The sequence below is a fragment of the Oreochromis aureus genome, linkage group 22 (assembly GCF_013358895.1).
Source record: "Oreochromis aureus strain Israel breed Guangdong linkage group 22, ZZ_aureus, whole genome shotgun sequence".
Classification (NCBI taxonomy): Eukaryota; Metazoa; Chordata; class Actinopteri; order Cichliformes; family Cichlidae; genus Oreochromis; species Oreochromis aureus.
The window spans coordinates 27,776,164-27,799,094 of NC_052962.1; the positions used below are offsets into that span (position 1 = coordinate 27,776,164).

The 22,931-nt window shown below is 40.1% G+C and overlaps 2 protein-coding genes across 3 annotated transcripts; both read right to left on the minus strand.

Annotated features, from left to right (window-relative positions):
• Positions 1 to 8,836: 8,836 nt before the first annotated feature.
• Positions 8,837 to 22,837, minus strand: LOC116318875 (XK-related protein 8-like). Of its 2 annotated transcripts, XR_005609856.1 has the most exons (4): positions 22,174 to 22,837; positions 21,598 to 21,788; positions 17,315 to 18,870; positions 8,837 to 9,248 (listed from the first exon to the last, which is right to left on the minus strand). XR_005609856.1 is itself a non-coding variant. In XM_031738032.2 (3 exons), exons 1-3 carry the CDS (start codon positions 22,479 to 22,481, stop codon positions 18,146 to 18,148), a joined length of 1,224 nt encoding a protein of 407 aa, XP_031593892.2. In that variant the 5' UTR covers positions 22,482 to 22,837; the 3' UTR covers positions 16,282 to 18,145. The 2 variants fall into 2 exon arrangements, 1 of the variants encoding a protein (XP_031593892.2); XM_031738032.2 differs by lacking the exon at positions 8,837 to 9,248 and having other exon boundaries at positions 16,282 to 18,870.
• On the minus strand, positions 9,256 to 13,357 carry LOC116318874 (XK-related protein 8-like). Its single transcript, XM_031738031.2, has 3 exons — positions 13,050 to 13,357; positions 12,473 to 12,663; positions 9,256 to 10,825 (listed from the first exon to the last, which is right to left on the minus strand). The coding sequence occupies exons 1-3, from the start codon at positions 13,355 to 13,357 to the stop codon at positions 10,101 to 10,103; spliced, it is 1,224 nt and encodes a 407-aa protein (XP_031593891.2). The 3' UTR covers positions 9,256 to 10,100.
• Positions 22,838 to 22,931: the final 94 nt, after the last annotated feature.

Here is a 22,931-nt window from a genome sequence, read left to right on the forward strand (position 1 = left end):
ATTCTCGCCTGAAAATATCTTAAAAGTTTATTTTGTGACCCAGAAAAAGTAATAAGTTTTTCAGCGGCGCTCCTCCGCCATTGCCGCGCTTACAAGTACGCACAGGCTCCGACAACCGTGGCCAACAAATGCGATCCTCCTTTTCCCCAGACTACCCTTTCTGGGTAACAAAATAACCTTTTAAGATATTTTCAGGCGAAAATGTAGCTATGTAATGCTCAAATATCTACTTAATTTATCAAAATATCACACATTTGCAAAAGTGCTTCCACGTTTTCGGAGAGCTCTGTTATCCACCCCCACCCCTAACGGTTGCACCTCCCAAAGAATTTTGTCTGGGCTCTTATCTCACTTATTTATTTCAAACGATCAACAGAAAATTTCACAGACATAGTTTTATATTAGGTTTTTAAGGCTGTGGTGTTAATTTTTAAGTTAAATGAGCCCAGCGGCAGCAGCAACGCTAGGCTAACACTAACTAGCTAGCAAGATTTTAAACCTGGTGCTAAACTAAGAGAAGCCACAAATCAGTTTGAATAAGAGTAAACATTTACTCACCAAGTCAGTTTATCAGGTAAAAATCCACAGCAATGACAACAATAATCTCTTGAGCTGACGCTTCTCCAGGTTTGCTCAACATATTCCATAAAAAATGTACCGTGAACATGCGGACTGATCCGCGAGGGAGGAGGACGGTAGTGACGTGGCATTTTCAAAACACATCTTTCATCCTTCCGCACTGAGAAGCAAACCTTCCAGCTTACTTAGTTTTTCTAAGTTAAGACAACTCAAATTAATTGAGTTTATCAGCGTTTTTTCATAAAAAGTACTGGTAACTTATTTAAATTGAGTTCTAATAACAAATTGATAAAAATTGAGTTCAGCCTATTTAATATTTTTAATTAAACACAATATTACATTTTACAGTGTACGTGATACGTTCATATTGACCCATAGCTGTGTGTATAGCGTGATCGAGTGTTTAATGAGGGTCTGTGTACAGCTTTGGATTCTGTTAGTGTGTGTTTGAACTGACCTGAATTTCTTCTCTGTGGGCAGAAGTTGAAAAAGGTGATAAAGTCCTGCAGAGCATCGATCCTGCAGAGGGTCTGTGTAGCAAATAGTGGGAAAAAAGATGTGAGAGAGGCTGATGGAAGTGAAGAGAGCGTGGAAAATAAAGGTTTTCTACCACAGAGAAGAGCTTCTGTGTCAGTGGTGAAAATGGTTTTAGGGTAAATGTAGAAGAGAGATAAATCAAAATAAATTTTAAAACAAACATATTTCTAATTAATGTATGAATTTTTAGAGCGGTCTGTGTGGGCGGGGCCTATTTTCAATGAGCCAATAGCGAACGTTGTTGTGGGCGGGGCCCGTCTGAAACATCAAAGGAAAGAGAATCGGGCCTGACGTCACAGTCAACACAAGTCCATAAATAGCCAGGTGAACCTGCACACTGGGCAAGCACATTTCTTACCTCCAGTCACGAGCAAGACTCTAGGCGAACTTTAGTTCTGCTACGGACAACTTCAAACTCTGATTCATATCTGAATATCTGATTGATTGTACCACGGTAGATTTGTTTCACAGTTAAATATCACAAATGAACAACCAGAAAGGAAAACCAGAATTTATGTACATTCTCCCACAGAGTAAACTTGACAAACTTATTCAGGCTAGGAAAGACTTCCAAAACACTATGTCTGAGACACTCAAACAGCTGAATGCCGAAATTTCAATGATAAGCACCAAGCCGGACCAAAATGAGATCCGAGCTGGAAAACTCACTGATCAATCAGCTTCACGCAAAGTTCAAATGAGCAGCGCCGCCAAAGAAAAAGGGGATCAGACTTGTTCAGATCAGGAAAAGACCATAAACTTTGACCTTGAGATGAACCGTCTTAAAGAGCAGCTTCAGCAGAGGGACAGTGAAATCCTGATCCTGAAACAGGAGAAGGACAGTCTGTCTGCTGAGCTCACGCAGCTTCAGAAACATGAAGCAAATCTGAAAGAAACTATGTGGAATGCTCTGTGGAAAGAACAAACACAGAGAGAGAGTCTGGAGCGGGAGAAAAAAGTCCTGGAAGAAGAAAATAAGAAACTCCTGGAAGAGCAGAAAGTGGTGAACGACACAAAAGAAAAACTTAAAAAGGCCATGTCAAAATTTAAGGAAGCAAACAAAGCATTTAAAAAAGAACAGAAAGAACTGGAGGAGGCCATGAGTAAGGACTCTAAGAAGGACAAAGAAAGTCAGACAGAGACACAATTACCAGAAATGCAAACAAAACTGGACGAGCAGAGAAAAGAATTAGTGGATGCTACGACAGAGACAGAGGAGACGGTAACCCCAGAGTTGTCCTCATCAGAAAACCTTGAGGTGCATCAGAGCGCAGAGAAGAGCGATCTCAAAACACCACCAACAGATGACAGTGAAAACAGAGAAACTTCTACACAGGATCATCAGGAAGCATCTGGGACAACACAGAAGAAAATCTTCACAGCTGACAAACAAGACTTTGATAAAATAGAACCTTGTCCCCTGGAAATGCCTGTGAAGCCAGCAGACTCTGGCTCAGATTTAAGTCCTTCTGACATCAGTCTGGTCATTGGGGATCATTTTCTGATTAGGGAAAAGTTGTGTGCCAAAAAATTTGTTCACTTGGTGGTTTCACAGGCCAGAGAAAAAGTCTCCTCTAAACACAAGTTCTTCACAAAGTACCTCACTCCTGACTCCATCAGCGATCGCCTGATTGAGAAAATCTGGCCTGAAATTAAGAAGAAACATTTGGATTTGTCCCCAAAACGGCTGAAAAATCTAGACAAGGCCATTCTCAAGGATCTATGCAAAGCACACAGCTGCAAGGACAAATATTTGATTTTTAATCTGAGGGAACAGTATGATGATATTACTGTCCCAACCTTCACCAAAAAGCTGCTGTCATTACCAAGAAGAGTCCTCAGTGTCTCTAAAAACAGGGAAGAGTACAAGGACGTGGTGAAAAATGTCACTAAAGATGTGGTAATGCGTGCTATGGCTGGAATAAATGAGGCGGCGACATGGCATCCAGATACAGCTGAGTTTATTATACAGAGGCTTTCCCATATTATCTGGAACAAAATTTTGTCCAAAAACTACAAAATGTCCTTAGAGAACATTGAACAACTCGCCCTAACAGTATACAACGAACTTAACAAAAAGTGGCCTTCTCCAATATTCTCAATGAGGTTGAGCAGCCCAGTGACTGATGAAATAATTGTCAAAACTTTCAAAAAACATGCCAAATTGAAGAGACAAAATTTCATCTATAGGGCTTTCTCATGTGCATGTGCATGCTTTAACTGAAACATGCATGTGCAATTGTGTGACAAAACTCTTTGTTAAAAATAATTTAACAGATAAATTGTCGGGTGATCGTGGCTCAAGAGTTGGGAGCTCGCCTTGTAATCACAAGGTTGCCGGTTTGAGCCCCGGCTTGGACAGTCTCGGTCGTTGAGTCCTTGGGCAAGACACTTCACCCGTTGCCTACTGGTGGTGGTCAGAGGGCCCGGTGGCGCCAGTGTCTGGCAGCCTCGCCTCTGTCAGTGCGCCCCAGGGTGGCTGTGGCTACAATGTAGCTTGACATCACCAGTGTGTGAATGAATGGGTGAATGACTGGTTGTGTAAAGCGCTTTTCTAGTCCCTAAGGACCCCAAATACAGACCATTTAATTTTACTTTTGATTTTACTTTAGGTAAGAGTGCAAGGAAGTGGTGAAAAATGTCACTAAAGATCTGGTAATGCACGCTATGAGCCAAGAAAATGAGACGACAACATGGCATCCAGAAACATCAGATTTTATTATACAGAGGCTTTCCCATACGATCTGGACGGACTGGATTGGTGCGGAGGGGCCAGGAGGAGGTGTTGGCCGTCCAGTTAGGGTCTGGGATGCAGGTCAGGTCTGTTTGTCTCCACCCCGGGGTAACATCTCCTGGGTCTAGGTGCGATTTCCCCCTCTGGGGGCAAGAGTACCTGGACCTGGGGTATAGAGTATGTTTGGGGAGTGTGATTTTGTGTACAATGTCCATTTCTATCTGTATTTACATTGGGTGAGTGCTGTGTATTTGTAAAAGTGTGCATGAGGGTGGTAATGCACATTTGTGTCTGTGTGTGACTGTTTGTCTGTGCCTCCGGCCTCTGGGGCTGCGGCTCGGTCGGGCCTCTTCCGGGGTGTGGGGGGCCCTCAGGCCTCCGGCATCTGGGCCTGCGGCTCGGTTCACTGTGGCACAGCTGGCTGCCGGCAGAGCCCACGGGCACGCCACTGCAGCCCCCTCTGGCTTCTGGAAAGGGAATTTTTTTGTTTTTGAGTGCCCAAAATAACCCCTCTCCCAACTTCCTTCCCTCATCACCAACTGGCCGAGGCAGATGGCCACCCCATCCCAGAGCCTGGGTCTGCCGAAGGTTTCTCTCTTTTAAAAGAGAGTTTTTCCTTCCCACTGTCGCCAAAGTGCTTGCTCTAGGGCGTTGGAGTTTTTGTGCATTATTGTAGGGTCTTGACCTTACAATATAAAGCACCATGAGGGAAGTGTTGTTGGAGTTTGGTGCTGTTTCTTAAATCAAAATGTCCAATTACAACAGGACATTTTAATGTAAGAAACAGCACCAAAGCACTAAATAAAATCAGAAATAAAATAAACCTTTGATTTTGTGTTTCGTTTCATTTGCTATAAATGTGCTAACAATGTTATATTAGATTAGAATAGTGTGTCTGAATATAATATATCATAGAATCACACTGCAGACCAATTTGAAGTGGATGTCATAGTAATGTCTTTCTGTATGTGTGTACAAACCAGTGGTGAAAAACACCAGAGATACATAAAGTATAACCGGTGTTTGAGGTTAGCTGGTTACATTTGTTTAGATATTCTACTTTCCGTATTTCAGATCCCCAGAATTGATATTTTCACCGAATGGTTTTTTCTGCCCTCCAGTGTGTCAAGCAGTTTTCAAGATTAAACACCTTGGCAAAGAAAAAAAAAGTTCCCCACTCAAGCTCCTGGAAATGTATATAGCCTTAATAGCAATATTATTTTCAGACAACTATTGATTATTTTAACTTTTAATAAAAAGCCTTCTGCCTGGTTTTACACCTCTGTCTTTCTGTAACATGGGCCACAAGCCGACACTTTCCCCACGACTCCGATCAGCTCAGCTCAATCTGGAGTTAACCTGCATACATCCTGTTCACTCCATCAGTTGTTTCACATTTACTGCTGTTGAGGAAACACTCCCAGGTTACCTGGTGACAGTCACAGTTTAGTGTGGTCAGCTGCCTGCTCAATATAACATGACATCGTTACATAATAATTATGTTAATGTACGTTGTTTCCTTAGCTCAGAGCTGCTGGAGATTGTGTTCACCCTCAGAGGGACACATCTGAATTAAAACTAAGTTTCAGGAACAGGGGGGATAATTCACTTGTGATCATTTTTGATCTGACTCAGTGATACTGGCTTAACTTCTCTACTGGACACACATTACATACAGGTCCCTGATGTAGAATAGAATAGAATAGAATAGAATAGAATAGAATAGAATAGAATAGAATAGAATAGACCTCCCTATGGGGAGGTCAATTTATTGTTCCTACTTGAGGATGTGGTTTCTGTGTATGTTCTTCCCATCCTCATTTAGTCTTTCTTTGTTTTCTGAGTTACCTCGGTGGCAATTCTTCCAGTCCCTTGGTTGATGAGGTTGAAAAGAGGTGGAGTGAGAATATATGGAGACCTGCAAACTAGGTCATAACATAACTCTGGATCATTTGCTGTGTTAATGTTAGTTTTTGTGTGTTCTGCCCTTTTTTGTGTCTTTGTTGGCTGGTCAGCAACTTTTTATGTTTCCCCTTTGTCTCATTTTGGTCACTTTGTTTCAGTTAGTGTTGTTTTGTTGCCAGTTTTGAGTAGAGTTCTGTTACTTTGACCTCTTATATGGGCTAAAGATTTTCATTTTTGTATAATTTAACTTCGTTTTTTGGGTGAAATAAACCCGTTTTTGGACTTTGACCTGTGCCTGACTGTGCTTTACTGCTCCGTCCATCACACCTATGTTTGCTAACACTTCTTAATTAAAGGACCAGAGCTGTTTTTACCACCACCCCACAAAATTCAAATAACCTAACAACAATAACAACAACAAAACCTTTTATCCTTATCAAAGATCTATTTATTGTTCATTCTTCAGGCTTCCCACCTCTGACGCACCAGGATAAACTCAGCAGTGTGTGAGGAAGAGGAGGAGAAAGTAGAGCCAGGGAGCACCAAGTAAGCGATGAAGAAGACAACAAGTAAGATCTAACAGGTTGTTCTCTCTCTGAATATATTATAGCTTCCTGTATTTGAAGATATTTTCAAGTATTTCTAGTAGGGGTGGGTGATACGTTGAATATACTCGATGGTTTTAGCCACTATATAGTTGAAAATAACACTTGGAGGGTTTTTTTAGGTTATTTAACAATCGCAAATCACAAAAAAAATGTTCTGACATGAGATTTTCCTCAAATAGCCCAGCCCTAACCTCTAGCACACAATACAACAGGCAATACGGTATAGTATACAGAAACATCTGTGCTGAGGTATGGCTAAGGGCCAGGGAGTACCAACAAAATGGTCATGGCTAACCAACAGGAGTCACAGACAAGCAGAGAAAGATGGTCAAAGTGATAGATGTAGCGATACTGAATGACAGCAACAGCAGGAAGAAGGAACAGAAGTTGGAGAAGTACCAAGGGCTCAGAGAAGAGCTGGAGAGGATCTGGAGGGTGAAGGTAGGAGTGGTCCCAGTGGTAATCGGAGTGCTGGGTGCAGTGACCCCCAAGCTTCATAAGTGGCTCCAGCAGATCCCAGGAACAACATCAGAGATCTCAGCCTAGAAGAGCACGGTCCTAGGAACAGCTAAGAGGTGAGATGGGAATTCTCATATATATAGTTTGAAGATACAGACATAGCTAATGTTCCAAAAAGAAATAAGTTGATTTTGAGGTGTCAGGTGGAGGCAATGAATTTATTAACCACTGTAAATTCACCTCCGGTTTCATATCAAAGTTGTCACAGCTGTACCACATCCAGCTGTTAACCTGAGTGAGTCGTGATGAGCCCATAAGAAACAGCAGTCAGCTGCTCTGAAGTCTGTGTTGCAACGTCAGGCGTGTGGCTGTTTTACACACAGTGTGTGTGACCTCTGTGACACAAACATGAATGACAAAGCAATACTGAAAGTAGTAATAAGTGTGGGAAAACTACATGGATTTTTCTTTACAATGTTATCAGTCTCTCACATCATTGTGAAGGAACTTTGACCCACTCTTCTACACCCCTTAAAACACCATGATTCTTTTCTTTTTCAGCCATTCTGTTGTAGACATGCTGCTGTGCAAATACATAGAGATAGAGAGAAGAGGCTTTCTCCTGGTCTCCTGGCCTTTTTCTAATCCAATTCTCATTAACATTTAACATGGTAGAGATCCATTAAAATATTTTTTAAAGAAGGCTTTCCTCACAGCCCTTAAATATCAATTTCATACAGTCATGTTTCTCCAAAGCAGACAGTGCAGATGTAGTGTACAACGTATATTGTACATTCAGACATGCAGAAGTCCACCTCATCTTCTGGTTGTTTCTCTGTTCTGATACTGATGGAGTATAAATTCACATGCTCATCTCCTCTAATTCAGTATTTATATTTATATTTATGAGGGCTCTAAACCCAAGTTATTATTATGATTATGATTATTATTATTATTGTTATTAGAGTCATAGTAGTAGTAGTACTGCATCCAAGATTTCATCACATGCATGACCTAGCTTGAGTAATAAACTCTTGTCACAGGATCCAGCTGAGGAAAAATGGTGAGCATGCACATGAGCATAAGCCATGGAGCACTCTGAAGAAGCCACAAACATCCATAACATGCTGAGATCATGGTTCAGGAATCTAGAATCTGGATACACCTGAGAGCCAAACGATTACGAAACATAACCAGCTTCTCTGGAAAACAGCATTTCTGTTACACACAAGAAGAAGCAAATAAATTCAGTTACAACAAATGAAAGAAAACCTTTGTTATTGTAAGTCAGTGAGATATGACTCATGCATCAACATTTTCCCAGTTCTTAAATGAGTCTACACACAGGCATATTTTACAACAAGGAGACATGAAACCGATGATGTAATCTGTAGATGGTTTATTGCAGCAGACTCGAGACTGCTGGAGTTACTGTGGTTTGGTCCTGAACCTCTGACTTCATGTCAAAGTTTTCATAGTTGGAGAGAAGCTGTATCTTCTCTCCAGAGCACGCCTCCACCTCACCTGCTCCCTACTCTCACTACATATCACAGTGTCATCTGCAAACATCACAGTTCACAGGGACTCCTGCTGGCCTCATCTATGAGGCAGTCCATCACTACTACTTCATCAGTTTATGTGGAAATAAAGACACAAAACATCATAGAAGAAAAAGTGATTTAATACTTCAATAATTACACAGAAGAGATGAAAAAGTTTTCAACAAACAGAGATTTGATGTCTAAAATATTCATTTCTGTGATTAATCAACATGTGAGCTGAACTCACAACTAACATCTTTTGTAAAAAGGAGAAAAGATTCATGTTAGAGTTTAGATTTGCATTTGAATGGTTCAAAACAATAACAACAACAAAAAACATAATGCACATTATTTAAAGCTTAAGTGTTGTGTAGAAACCTCATAAATACAACCAATGTCATTTTCACAAATGTAAAGTTTAGTGGAAATGTTCAAATGCTGCGACTTAAAAGCATTTATCCACTTTTTTTCCCCTATTTGTATTATTCTCATTTCAAACACATTCAAAGCTATTTGGAGACATGCAGAGGTCCTTAAAGCTGAACCTAATATAATCAACACTGGTTATTTAACTGAGGTAATCAAGCTTTCCCCCACAGTCCTATGATTTTTCTCTTTTTCTGTAAAGCAATGTAAATACATTTTTAATACTTTGAGTCAAGTTTTTAAATATTCATACAGGAATAAACTACAAAAGAAACACAGTCACAAATATAGGCCATAAATATACAGACACCATATTTACATACACATTTAGTATAAACATAATGTTTAAAAGGAGTCTGATTCTTCAAGTGATAAACATTTGGCTTCAATGTCCAGGAATTTTCCACTGTGAGATTCATGGAAAGTGTACATTGCACATGGTGACAACGAATGACGGACCTCACAGTTCACACTTTACTACACTTTATATTCAGTTTTTGTCTGTTCCAACCCTCGGACAGAGCTTTTCAGTGTACACACACACACACACACACACAGCAGTGGAGGCGTGATGAACTGATTGAGCTCCGCTGTGTCAGCCTCCCCTGTAAGAAGTAAGAAAAACCAGAGCAAACACACCAATCATGAACCTACAGAGCCCCTTTACTCATATGGGGATATTTTCATTGCATGTCCACATGTTGATGTGACAACAAGACATATACAGCAGGTTACCCCACAGTCAAACACCTGCCATCTACCAGCTAACTGTGTGAAGAGGAAAAATTGCTATAAATGTCTGTTTTGTTTTGTTTTTTGTTGGCACGCATGCTCAGTTTATGGTAGCAGCAACTTAATCCAGTGCTAAGCACAGTGAGACTGATTACGTGGACATTCATAGAAACCTTGTCTGGTAGGAGGGATGGCAGACTCAGTCACTGCTGACAATCATTTTAACCTGTTACATTCTTTAGAAAAGATAATCCAGTGAAATAGGCTTTGAAAAAGGATCTCTTCACATGTAAACAACAATTATTTAATACAGATTTGATAATTAAAGCCTCTCATTTCCCCTTTAATTTAAGGACTGATATGTTGTAATGGTTTGATACACAGTGAGATGATTTAATGCACAGCAGAAAGTGCATATTCAAATTCATCTCCACATTAAGACGAGTAATGCCTTCAAACATATCTGTGGCTAAATCAGACAAAAGCTCAGAGTCCTAGAAAACACAGCCACGTGATCTCTATAAAACATTCTGCATGACTCGGTCTCTTTCTAGTCGTCCTGTGGATGTCAAGTGCACATCAGGAGTAGAAGTTCTCGGCCAGCTTCCTCATTCTTTTATTGCAGTGTGCTGATGGCGCGGGCGGATGATGAGCTGCCATGTTTGCTGCGGCTGCAAACATATAAAGTCCCACTTCACCTTCAGGTTGCTGCTCTGTGCTGGCACCTTTCAGCTCATCTTTGTCAGGGTTTGGATGGAAGACTTTATAATAAATAACTTTAAGTATTAGACCGAGGACGTAAACTGCAATAACACAGGCAGCTGTGATTAAAGCGTGCATGGGCTCTATCACAAAATCAGGAGGATCTGTGCTCATCTTCCAGCACCACACAGCACAGAGGATGCAAATATCAGTCAGTATGTACCCGTGATAGAGCGCAGTCCTGTACCGCGTCGTCCCCTTGGCCACACTAAACCAGTTAAAATACCAAATGAGGCCAACAGTGGCTCGATAAAGCCATTCTCCACAAGAACTATCCATGAAGTCCGTCTTGGATCGCCAAGCGAAGAAGAATAAAACCAGCCAAGAGCAGATGAAGTGGGTGAAGATGAAGCAGGGCAGCACGGAGGCAAAAAGAGCGAGGGCAGTGAGACGAGAAGAGATGAGAACCAAGTTCCAGATCAAGTAGATGACTGATGAGGATATCTTCTGGTTTTCTTTGGCAGGCAGGAAGGAGCGCAGCGAGCGATGGTAGGTCGTCACAGTGAAGGCGATAGCCGAGGCCGAGCCGACGGCTTTTAGAACTGAGGGAGAACGAGAGGCAGCGTCAGAACAAGCAAAGAGATGTTGTGAAGTGTGCCACTCCACATAAAGACAAGCAAATCTGGTCCCAGACTCAGCAGACTTTTAATGTATCATAACTTTGGTATATTTAGTGAAATTTTAGGTTCAGGTTGTGCAAAAGTGCAAAAGTCTAGCATAGGCCTCAGTTTTCAACAGAGTCACATATGAAAATTTTAGGCCTGAAAAAACACATTTGAACATGTTGGCTTCAAAATGCAGATAAAAATCAGACCTTTGATATGGTACAACTGTTTGCATCAGGCACCATCACTCACATAAAAATAACCTAAAAAGCACTTTGTTAAGTTTTCCCAACTGAAAGATCAGGAAAAAGAACAAGGATCCCATGAATCCCAGATATTAAACTGGTCCAGGTTTGTGATTGAAACACTGGTTTATGTCATTAGACTAGTGGTTATTAAAAAAAAAAAAAAAATCTGCTTTCAATTTGTAACATTAGAAGTGGGTGTAAAATTGATTTGAGCTCAAACATGTTTTTCAGCGCTGAATAATTCATGTGGATATCGCCTGTATTCAAGGAGTTATCGAAGATCAACAACAGCACATTTAAAACCACTCCCATGTACTTCACCAGCCTGTAACTCAAAGCATTCGTAGTATGAAGGTAAAGTTTTGCATGACTTCAACAAATATACCAGAGTTCTTATACAAGGAAATCAGCTGATTCCATGAGGGTCATGTGGAAGGCAGTGACCTGTCTTAGGTTCCTCTTCAAGCATTGTTCCTTTTAATGGTTAGGGATTTTCCTGCACAAGAAATTTTTTGATATGCATGTGATCGGTAGCTGGAGTTAAAGGACACAAATTACATTATTTTTTTTTAAAGTTTTTTTTTTTTTTTTAACTGTGCCAAAGAATAACATGTGTCTGTATTTGTTTGTATTTGGCTAATCGTTCTAGGCCAAACAGATGTTTTGGTCTCTCACTCTTATCAGTTGTTTGTGCATGTGGCAGAAATTAATCAGGAATAATACTTTAAACAATAAACATGGCTTTGTCTTTTAATCTTTTAGCCAAGCGCCGGCAAATGTTTCAGCGCGTGGTGACCCTGCTGTGTAACTTTATGTGGTCTGCCACTTCCTGGCCAAGTTGCTGAGGTTCATAAACACTGAGGTTGGAGTAATTTCACTTACAGCTGATAAAGGAATATCTAGGAGGGGAGACATTTCACAAACTGAATGGTTACTGAAGTATGGCTTCATATTACAGCAACACACTTTAACTGAGTGAGCTCTTTAGAACAAAGCCTTCTTTTAAAAATGTTTTTGACTGCGTGGCTAGCTACCTTAATTATTTTGTACACCTGTGGCACTGAGATCAAAGATCTGTGGCTGAATACTTTTGCAAGTACTGTGTACAAAAAGTGCATACTCTATGTCTAAGAAAGTACACTGCTAGCATAAAAATACTTCAGCTTAGTTGAAGTGAATATGGGTGAACTGATCTTTAATAATCTGAAGACTTTAATCTTACTTTAAAGTAGCAATGAGCCTCCCCACTTAGTTTTTCATTAACAATTTATTTTACGGTGTCACTATCATTTCTGCCCAAAACACACATGACTTTAACTCGAGTAATAAACTGTACCTGTAACAGGATCCAGATGGCCCTGCTGCAGAATGATGGTGAGCATGAGCGTGAGCTGCGGGGCGCTCTCTGAAAACGTCTCTACGATTCGTAGCATGCTCAGATCGTGGCTCAGAAACACAGCTACACCCTCAGGGTCACGGAGCTTTGTGTGGAAGCTCTCTACAGCCTTTTCCAGGACTCCTGCGTGCCTGGGAGCCAAAATATAATAAATGAGTCACAAGCAGGTAAAGCAAATCCAAATGTCAAACACGCCCAGTTGAATTTTCCTGAAAGCATTCTTGTTATGGAAGCAGGTGAGCAGATAAAATCAGTTTGCCCGACACACAGTGAAGGAAAGAAAACAAAATGTAGCTCATCTTGTGAAACAGAAAATTAAAACATGACTCGGGAATTCGGGAAGTTATAAATGCTGATTTACACATAAAAGTTCAAAAATAAGATAAAATGAAACTGGCAGAACCACAGCACTACAGATGATGAAATCTGTACTCTTGTGGTTTAATGCATGAACCTGATAGAGTTCTCGCATTATTACTACAGGCACTTTAAACACACTTTATTAATTTAATACTACCTGAAGTAGATTCCCAGCTGGAAAACATGCAGCAGTTTGAGCAGCCTCTTGGTAGGCCAGCCCTCGACCTTTGTCTTCATCCTAAACTTCTCATAGCTATACCAAAGCCAGCTGTAAGCCTGAGTGAGCAGTGACGAGCCCAGGAGCAAAACCAGCAGGACAGCAAGGCACACGTAGGCCTTTTCCTTGTAGAAGGAAACAGCGGTCCATATATCCAGCCCTATGTCAACCAGGTACAGCGGCAGGCCCACACAAGTGAAGAGGAAGTCCCAGCCGGAGTATTTAAAGTTAGCCTGAGTGCCTGACATGTTCACCCGTCTCTCTGCGTGCCTCTAACACAGCTGCATGTGATGCATGAGCTGAAAGGCAACTTTTATTGACAGATAACGAAAGTAAGCTCAAGATTTGAGAGTTTCAAAACCCTTCCTACCAACCAGCCCGTGTCCTGAAGCTTATCTTAAAGGCACATTGTGTTAATTCACACACATACACAACTCCTGCTGGCGAATATCCCGATAACAGTAAACGTTGTCTTTGGGTGACTTTCAGAAAGACTGAAACTGAAATTCTTTTCTGGATATTTTAAGCATCATCCAGAAATCCTGCCCTTTAGTCTTCTCCTTACCTGGCACAGGTTGACAGCTGTGAGGTGGGAAGCCTGCATTAAAGCACCCACTGGTTTACCAAAAGAGAAAACCCAGATCTTTTTACTGTAAGCCAATGACTTACAGTAAAAAGATCTGCGGATGCTCGCAATCTGGGTTTGCAGAAAGACACAAAAACAAAAAGTAGTGACTTAACTTAGGAACTACTTTAATAATTGCACAGGACAGATGAGGTAAATGTTTAACAGGAAGTAATCCCCTTAACTTTTCATACCAGCTGACAGCATGCCAAAAAGTGGCTCCAAACACTAACAACTCTTTGTTTACAGAACAGAGTTTCAACATATTGTAAATGATGTAAATGATGTGGAGGCAGGTTTACTCAAAAAGCTGAGAGAAGGATGTGCTTTCAGCTCTGCATGGATGCTAAAGTAAAAGTATTTTGGCACATGACATATTTGAACAAGCTAAACAGATTTGGCAGCTAAATGCAGAGAAATATCTAAAACATTCATGTCTGTGACAAATCAGCAGGTTAGCTGAACTCGCTTTACAACACAAAAGAAAAAAGGAGAAACAAAGCTAATGGATTTAAAACACTTGACCAGCTTTTGAAAAGAAACTATGAACGAAGAACTTACAGTGAAATTTACATTCAAAAAGGTTCCAGCAGCAACTCTAACAAGATAAAATAAAACACACACACAACAACAAAGGTAATTTAAAACCTCAGAAACAATTTTTGCATCGTTTCAAAAACGAATTTCAATTTAGAGGGAAAATCCAGATCTCCCAGACTTTAAAAAAAAAGAAAAGAAAACCCACTAGAAACATTGTACATTGACTCTTTGTAAAAATTAGTGTCGTGGCAGGCCATGCGTTTGTTGACAAGTGTAGAGGACGGGGTGCTGTCCTGGATGGAAAAGTCTCTAAAGGACACTTCTGCATCAGGCAGATCACTGGGCAGTCCGGGCTCCCTCCCCAGGGGTTTGTTTTTGAGTGCCCAAAATAACCCCTCTTGTTCTCCCAACTTCCTTCCCTCATCACCAACTGGCCGAGGCAGATGGCCACCCCATCCCAGAGCCTGGGTCTGCCGAAGGTTTCTTTCTTTTCAAAGTGAGTTTTTCCTTCCCACTGTCGCCAAAGTGCTTGCTCTAGGGCGTTGGAGTTTTTGTGCATTATTGTAGGGTCTTGACCTTACAATATAAAGCACCATAAGGGAAGTGTTGTTGGAGTTTGGTGCTGTTTCTTAGCTGAAAATGTCCAATTACAACAGGACATTTTAATGTAAGAAACAGCACCAAACCACTAAATAAAATCTAAAATAAAATAAAATAAAATAAAATAAACCTTTGATTTTGTGTTTCGTTTCATTTGCTATAAATGTGCTAAGAATGTTATATTAGATTAGAATAGTGTGTCTGAATATAATATATCATAGAATCACCCTGCAGACCAATTTGAAGGGGATGTCATAGTAATGTCTTTCTGTATGTGTTGTTTAGATATTCTACTTTCCGTATTTCAGATCCCCAGAATTGATATTTTCACCGAATGGTCTTTTCTGCCCTCCAGTGTGTCAAGCAGTTTTCAAGATTAAAGACTTTGGCAAAGAAAAATAAAGTTCCCCACTCAAGCTCCTGGAAATGTATATAGCCTTAATAGCAATATTATTTTCAGACAACTATTGATTATTTTAACTTTTAATAAAAAGCCTTCTGCCTGGTTTTACACCTCTGTCTTTCTGTAACATGGGCCACAAGCCGACACTTTCCCCACGACTCCGATCAGCTCAGCTCAATCTGGAGTTAACCTGCATACATCCTGTTCACTCCATCAGTTGTTTCACATTTACTGCTGTTGAGGAAACACTCCCAGGTTACCTGGTGACAGTCACAGTTTAGTGTGGTCAGCTGCCTGCTCAATATAACATGACATCGTTACATAATAATTATGTTAATGTACGTTGTTTCCTTAGCTCAGAGCTGCTGGAGATTGTGTTCACCCTCAGAGGGACACATCTGAATTAAAACTATGTTTCAGAAACAGGGGGGATAATTCACTTGTGATCATTTTTGATCTGACTCAGTGATACTGGCTTAACTTCTCTACTGGACACACATTACATACAGGTCCCTGATAGCTAATGTTACAAAAGAAAATAAGTTGATTTTGAGGTGTCAGGTGGAGGCAATGAATTTATTGAACACTATAAATTCACCTCCGGCTTCATGTCAAAGTTGTCACAGCTGTACCACATCCAGTGTGTCCTGATGAGCCCATAAGAAACAGCAGTCAGCTGCTCTGAAGTCTGTGTTGCAACATCAGGCGTGTGGCTGTTTTACACACAGTGTGTGTGACCTCTGTCATACAAACATGAATGACAAAGTAATACTGAAAGTAGTAAGAAGTGTGGGAAAACTGCATGGAACGTGTTTCAGCGAGGGATTTTTCTTTACAACGTTATCAGTCTCTCAAATGATTACGAAACATAACCAGCTTCTCTGGAAAACAGCATTTCTGTTACACACAAGAATAAGCAAATAAATTCAGTTACAACAAATGAAAGAAAACTTTTGTTATTGTAAGTCAGTGAGATATGACTCATGCATCAACTTTTTCCCAGTTCTTAAATGAGTCTACACACAGGCATATTTTACAACAAGGAGACATGAAACCGATGATGTAATCTGTAGATGGTTTATTGCAGCAGACTCGAGACTGCTGGAGTTACTGTGGTTTGGTCCTGAACCTCTGACTTCATGTCAAAGTTGTCACAGTTGGAGAGAAGCTGTATCTTCTCTCCAGAGCACGCCTCCACCTCACCTGCTCCCTACTCTCACTACATATCACAGTGTCATCTGCAAACATCACAGTTCACAGGGACTCCTGCTGGCCTCATCTATGAGGGAGTCCATCACTACTGCTTCATCAGTTTATGTGGAAATAAAGACACAAAACATCATAGAAGAAAAAGAAGTTATTTAAAACTTAATCAACATGTGAGCTGAACTCACAACTAACATCTTTTGTAAAAAGAAGAAAAGATTCATGTCAGAGTTTACAGTCAGATTTACATTCAAATGGTTCAAAACAATAACAACAACAAAAACATAATGCACATTATTTAAATCTTTAGTGTTGTGTAGAAACCTCATAAATACAACCAATGTCATTTTCACAAATGTAAAGTTTAGTGGAAATGTTCAAATGCCCCGTCTTTAAAGCATTTGTCCACTTTTTTTTTTTCTATTTGTATTATTCTCATTTCAAAGACATTCAAAGCTATTTGGAGACATGCAGAGGTCCTTAAAGCTGAACCTAATATAATCAACACTGGTTATTTAACTGAGGTAATCAATCTTTCCCCCACAGTCCTATGATTTTTCCCTGTTTCTGTAAAGCAATGTAAATACATTTTTAATACTTTGAGTCAAGTTTTTAATATTCATACAGGAATAAACTACAAAAGAAACACAGTCACAAATATAGGCCATAAATATACAGACACCATATTTACATACACATTTAGTATAAATATAATGTTTAAAAGGAGTCTGATTCTTCAAGTGATAAACATTTGGCTTCAATGTCCAGGAATTTTCCACTGTGAGATTCATGGAAAGTGTACATTGCACATGGTGACAACGAATGACGGACCTCACAGTTCACACTTTTTATTCAGATTTTGTCTCTTCCAACCCTCGGCCAGAGCTTTTCAGTGTACACACACACACACACACACACAGCAGTGAGTCAGCCTCCCCTGCACATGTTATATGTCCACAAACACAAATCAAAGTGAAGTAAGAAAAACCGGAACAAAGGTAAACTAATCATGTAGCTACAGAGCCCCTTTACTCATATGGGTAAGGACTGTTTTTATTGCATGGCCACACGTTGATGTGGCAACAAGACATATACAGCAGGTTACCCCACAGTCAAACACCTGCCATCTACCAGCTAACTGTGTGAAGAGGAAAAATTGCTATAAATGTCTATTTTTTGTTGACACGCATGCTCAGTTTATGGTAGCAATAACTTAATCCAGTGCTAAGCACAGTGAGACTGATTACGTGGACATTCATAGAAACCTTGTCTGGTAGGAGGGATGGCAGACTCAGTCACTGCTGACAATAATTTTAACCTGTTACATTCTTTAGAAAAGATGATCCAGTGAAAAAGGATCTCTTCACGTGTAAACAACAATTATTTAATACAGATTTGAAGATTAAAGCCTCTCATTTCCCCTTTAATTTAATGACTGATATGTTGTAATGGTTTGATACACAGTGAAATGATTTAATGCACAGCAGAAAGTGCATATTCAAATTCATCTCCACATTAAGACGAGTAATGCCTTGAGACATTATATCTGTGGCTAATCAGACAAAAGGTCAGAGTGCTACAAAACACAGCCACGTGATCTCGATTAAAACATTCTGCATGACTCGGTCTCTGTCTAGTCGTCCTGTGGATGTCAAGTGCACATCAGGAGTAGAAGTTCTCGGCCAGCTTCCTCATTCTTTTATTGCAGTGTGCTGATGGGGAGGATGGAGGGTGGTCTGCCATGTTTGCTGCAGCTGCAAACACGCGAAATCCCACCTCATCTTCAGGTTGCTGCTCTGTGCTGGCACCTTTCAGCTCATCTTTGTCAAGGTTTGGATGGAAGACTTTATAATAAATAACTTTAAGTATTAGACCGAGGACGTAAACTGCAATAACACAGGCAGCTGTGATTAAAGCGTGCATGGGCTCTATCACAAAATCAGGAGGATCTGTGCTCATCTTCCAGCACCACACAGCACAGAGGATGCAAATATCAGTCAGTATATACCCGTGATAGAGCGCAGTCCTGTACCGCGTCGTCCCCTCAGCCACATTAAACCAATTAAAATACCAAATGAGGCCAACAGTAGCTCGATAAAGCCATTCTCCACCAGGACTTTCCATGAAGTCCGTCTTGGATCTCCAAGCGAAGAAGAATAAAACCAGCCAAGAGCAGATGAAGTGGGCGAAGATGAAGCAGGGCAGCACGGAGGCAAAAAGAGCGAGGGCAGTGAGACGAGAAGAGATGAGAACCAAGTTCCAGATGAAGCAGATGACTGATGAGATTATGTTCTGGGTTTTTTTGGCAGGCAGGAAGGAGCGCATTGAGCGATGGTAGGTCGTCACAGTGAAGGCGATAGCCGAGGCCGAGCCGACGGCTTTTAGAACTGAGGGAGAACGAGAGGCAGCGTCAGAACAAGCAAAGAGATGTTGTGAAGTGTGCCACTCCACATAAAGACAAGCAAACCTGGTGCCAGACTCAGCAGACTTTTAATGTATCATTACTTTGGTATATTTAGAGAAATGTTAGGTTCATGTTGTGCAAAAGTGCAAAAGTCTAGCATAGGCCTCAGTTTTCAACAGAGTCACATATGAAAATTTTAGGCCTGAAAAAACACATTTGAACATGTTGGCTTCAAAATGCAGATAAAAATCAGACCTTTGATATGGTACAACTGTTTGCATCAGGCACCATCACTCACATAAAAATAACCTAAAAAGCACTTTGTTAAGTTTTCCCAACTGAATGATCAGGAAAAAGAACAAGGATCCCATGAATCCCAGATATTAAACTGGTCCAGGTTTGTGATTGAAACACTGGTTTATGCCATTAGACTGATGGGTATAAAAAAAAACCCTCTGCTTTCAGTTTGTGACACTTAAAGTGGGTGTAAAATTGATTGGAGCTTAAACATGTTTTTCAGCGCTGAATAATTCATGTGGATATCGCCTGTATTTAAAGAGTTGTCAGAGATCAACAATATCAAATTTAAAACCACTCACATGTACTTCACCAGCCTGTAACTCAAGTATTCGTAGTTGTTATGGTATGAAGGTCAAGTTCTGCATGACTTCAACAAATATACCAGAGTTCTTATACAAGGAAATCAGCTGATTCCGTGAGGGTCATGTGGAAGGCAGTGACCTGTCTTGGGTTTCTCTTCAAGCATTGTTCCTTTTAATGGTTAGGGATTTTCCTGCACAGGACATTTTTAGATATGCATGTGATCGGCAGCTGGAGTTACAAAGGACACAAATTACATTACTTTTTTTAAAAGTTTGTTTTAAAAAACTGCATTTTGTGGCACAGAAGAACACTGTAAAAAAAAAAATTGTTGCGAAAACGTAAAAACTCAAGGCAACCCACTGCATTTATGTTTTTAGGTTCTGATGGATAACTTATAATTTCAAGTTTAGGAGAAAAGTTGCTTCAAGTAATGTTTTTGTGTTTACAAGACTAATAACTGTGCTTTTTCTCAACTCATATTTTATTGTTCCACCAATGTAATTCCTAAAGTTTACACAACATATATTTTTTTGTTTTGCCAATCAATTTCCTAAAGTCTAGAAAAAGTATCCTTTATAGTTTTCATGAGGTGCTCCCTGTTGTATTAATGAATGTTTACACAATGTTGATTTTCAAATAACTTTATTGTGTTCAAACACAACTGCACCACTGACAATGTTTTGAGATCAGCCATTTTTAACATACTGACAACATTCAGCCACAAATAAAGTCCTTTTCCTTTCCTTTTCGATCTGGTTTCCATATATGGAAACCAGATAGAAGAGTTCACATCCTGCCATCTGATGGTTTGATCTATTTGTTAGTGACTATCAATCAAGATATGTTTGATATTCTGTCTGACAATACCACACCTTTAAAATTGGATGAGTAACATTTATTACACAAATTTAACTTTCATTTTGTTTTTGGAAAAGGACTTTATTTGTGGCTGAATGTTGTCAGTATGTTAAAAATGGCTGATCTCAAAACATTGTCAGTGGTGCAGTTGTGTTTGAACACAATAAAGTTATTTGAAAATCAACATTGTGTAAACATTCATTAATACAACAGGGAGCACCTCATGAAAACTATAAAGGATACTTTTCTAGACTTTAGGAAATTGATTGGCAAAAAAAAAAATATATGTTGTGTAAACTTTAGGAATTACATTGGTGGAACAATAAAATATGAGTTGAGAAAAAGCACAGTTATTAGTCTTGTAAACACAAAAACATTACTTGAACCAACTTTTCTCCTAAACTTGAAATTATAAGTTATCCATCAGAACCTAAAAACGTAAATGCAGTGGGTTGCCTTGAGTTTTTACGTTTTCGCAACAATTTTTTTTTTTACAGTGAACATGTCTCTGTATTTGTTTGTTTGTATTTGGCTAATCATTCTAGGCCAAACAGATGTTTTGGTCTCTCACTCTTATCAGTTGTTTGTGCATGTGGCAGAAATTAATCATTAATAATAATTTAAACAATAACATGTAAGTACAATAAACATGGCTTTGTTTTTAAATCTTTTAGCCAAGCGCCGGCAACTGTTTCAGCGCGTGGTGACCCTGCTGTGTAACTTTATGTGGTCTGCCACTTCCTGTCTAGGTTGCTGAGGTTCCTAAACACTTTGAGGTTGGAGTAGTTTCACTTACAGTTCATAAAGGAATATCTGGGAGGGGAGACATTTCAAAACTGAATGGTTATTCAACTATGGCTTCATGTTACAGCAACACACTTGAACTGAGTGAGCTCTTTCGAACAAAGCATTCTTTTAGAATTGTTTTTGACTGCGTGGCTAGCTACCTTAATTATTTTGTACACCTGTGGCACTGAGATCAAAGATCTGTGGCTCAATACTTTTGCAAGTACTGTGTACAAAAAGTGCATACTCTATGTCTAAGAAAGTACACTGCTAGCATAAAAATACTTCGGCTTAGTTGAAGTGAATATGGGTGAACTGATCTTTAATAATCTGAAGACTTTAATCTTACTTTAAAGTAGCAATGAGCCTCCCCACTTAGTTTTTCATTAACAATTTATTTTACGGTGTCACTATCATTTCTGCCCAAAACACACATGACTTTAACTCGAGTAATAAACTGTACCTGTAACAGGATCCAGATGGCCCTGCTGCAGAATGATGGTGAGCATGAGCGTGAGCTGTGGGGCGCTCTCTGAAAACGTCTCTACGATTCGTAACATGCTCAGATCATGGCTCAGAAACACAGCTACACCCTCTGCGTCAGGGAGCTTTGTCATGAAGTTCTCTACAGCCTTTTCCAGGACTCCTGCGTGCCTGAGAGCCAAAATATAATAAACATGAGTCACAACCAGGTAAAGCAAAACCAAACGTCAAACACGCCCAGTTGAATTTTCCTGAAAGCATTCTTGTTATGGAAGCAGGTGAGCAAATAAAATCAGTTTGCCCGACACACAGTGAAGGAAAGAAAACAAAATGTAGCTCATCTTGTGAAACAGAGAAAATTAAAACATGATTCGGGAATTCGGGAAGTTATGAATGCTGATTTTCACATAAAAGTTCAAAAATAAAATGAAACTGGCAGAACCACAGCACTACAGATGATGAAATCTGTACTCTTGTGGTTTAATACACGAACCTGATAGAGTTCTTGCACTATTACTACAGGCACTTTAAACACACTTTATTAATTTAATACTACCTGAAGTAGATTCCCAGCTGGAAAACATGCAGCAGTTTCAGCAGCCTCTCGGTAGGCCAGCGCTCAACCTTCGACTTCCTCTCAAACTTGTCATAGCTATACCAAAGCCAGCTGTAAGCCTGAGTGAGCAGTGACGAGCCCAGGAGCAAAACCAGCAGGACAGCAAGGCACGCGTAGGCCTTTTCCTTATAGAAGGACACAGCGGTCCATATATCCAGCCCTATGTCAACCAGGTACAGCGGCAGGCCCACACAAGTGAAGAGGAAGTCCCAGCCGGAGTATTTAAAGTTAGCCTGAGTGCCTGACATGTTCACCCGTCTCTCTGCGTGCCTCTAACACAGCTGCATGTGATGTATGAGCTGAAAGGCAACTTTTATTGACAGATAACGAAAGTAAGCTCAAGATTTGAGAGTTTCAAAACCCCTCCTACCAACCAGCCCGTGTCCTGAAGCTTATCTTAAAGGCACATTGTGTTAATTCACACACATACACACCTCCTGCTGACGAATATCCCGATAACAGTAAACGTTGTCTTTGGGTGACTTTCAGAAAGACTGAAACTGAAATTCATTTCTGGATATTTTAAGCATCATCCAGAAATCCTGCCCTTTAGTCTTCTCCTTACCTGGCACAGGTTGACAGCTGTGAGGTGGGAGCCCTGCATTAAAGCACCTGTTGGCTTACCTAAAGAGGAAGCTCAGGTCTTTTACAGTAAAAAGATCTGCGGATGCTCGCAATCTGGGTTTGCAGAAAGACAC

What these genes read in the sequence shown, in the direction of transcription:
- LOC116318875 (XM_031738032.2), bottom strand. Translation starts at nt 22,481, where the DNA reads ATGTCAGGCACTCAGGCTAACTTTAAATACTCCGGCTGGGACTTCCTC. An exon ending in CAGCTGGGAATCTACTTCAG is followed by an intron (nt 21,789 to 22,173) that starts GTAGTATTAAAT and finishes TTTGGCTCTCAG; the next exon opens with GCACGCAGGAGTCCTGGAAA. An exon ending in CCATCTGGATCCTGTTACAG is followed by an intron (nt 18,871 to 21,597) that starts GTACAGTTTATT and finishes GTTCTCCCTCAG; the next exon opens with TTCTAAAAGCCGTCGGCTCG.
- LOC116318874 (XM_031738031.2), bottom strand. Translation starts at nt 13,357, where the DNA reads ATGTCAGGCACTCAGGCTAACTTTAAATACTCCGGCTGGGACTTCCTC. An exon ending in CAGCTGGGAATCTACTTCAG is followed by an intron (nt 12,664 to 13,049) that starts GTAGTATTAAAT and finishes TTTGGCTCCCAG; the next exon opens with GCACGCAGGAGTCCTGGAAA. An exon ending in CCATCTGGATCCTGTTACAG is followed by an intron (nt 10,826 to 12,472) that starts GTACAGTTTATT and finishes GTTCTCCCTCAG; the next exon opens with TTCTAAAAGCCGTCGGCTCG.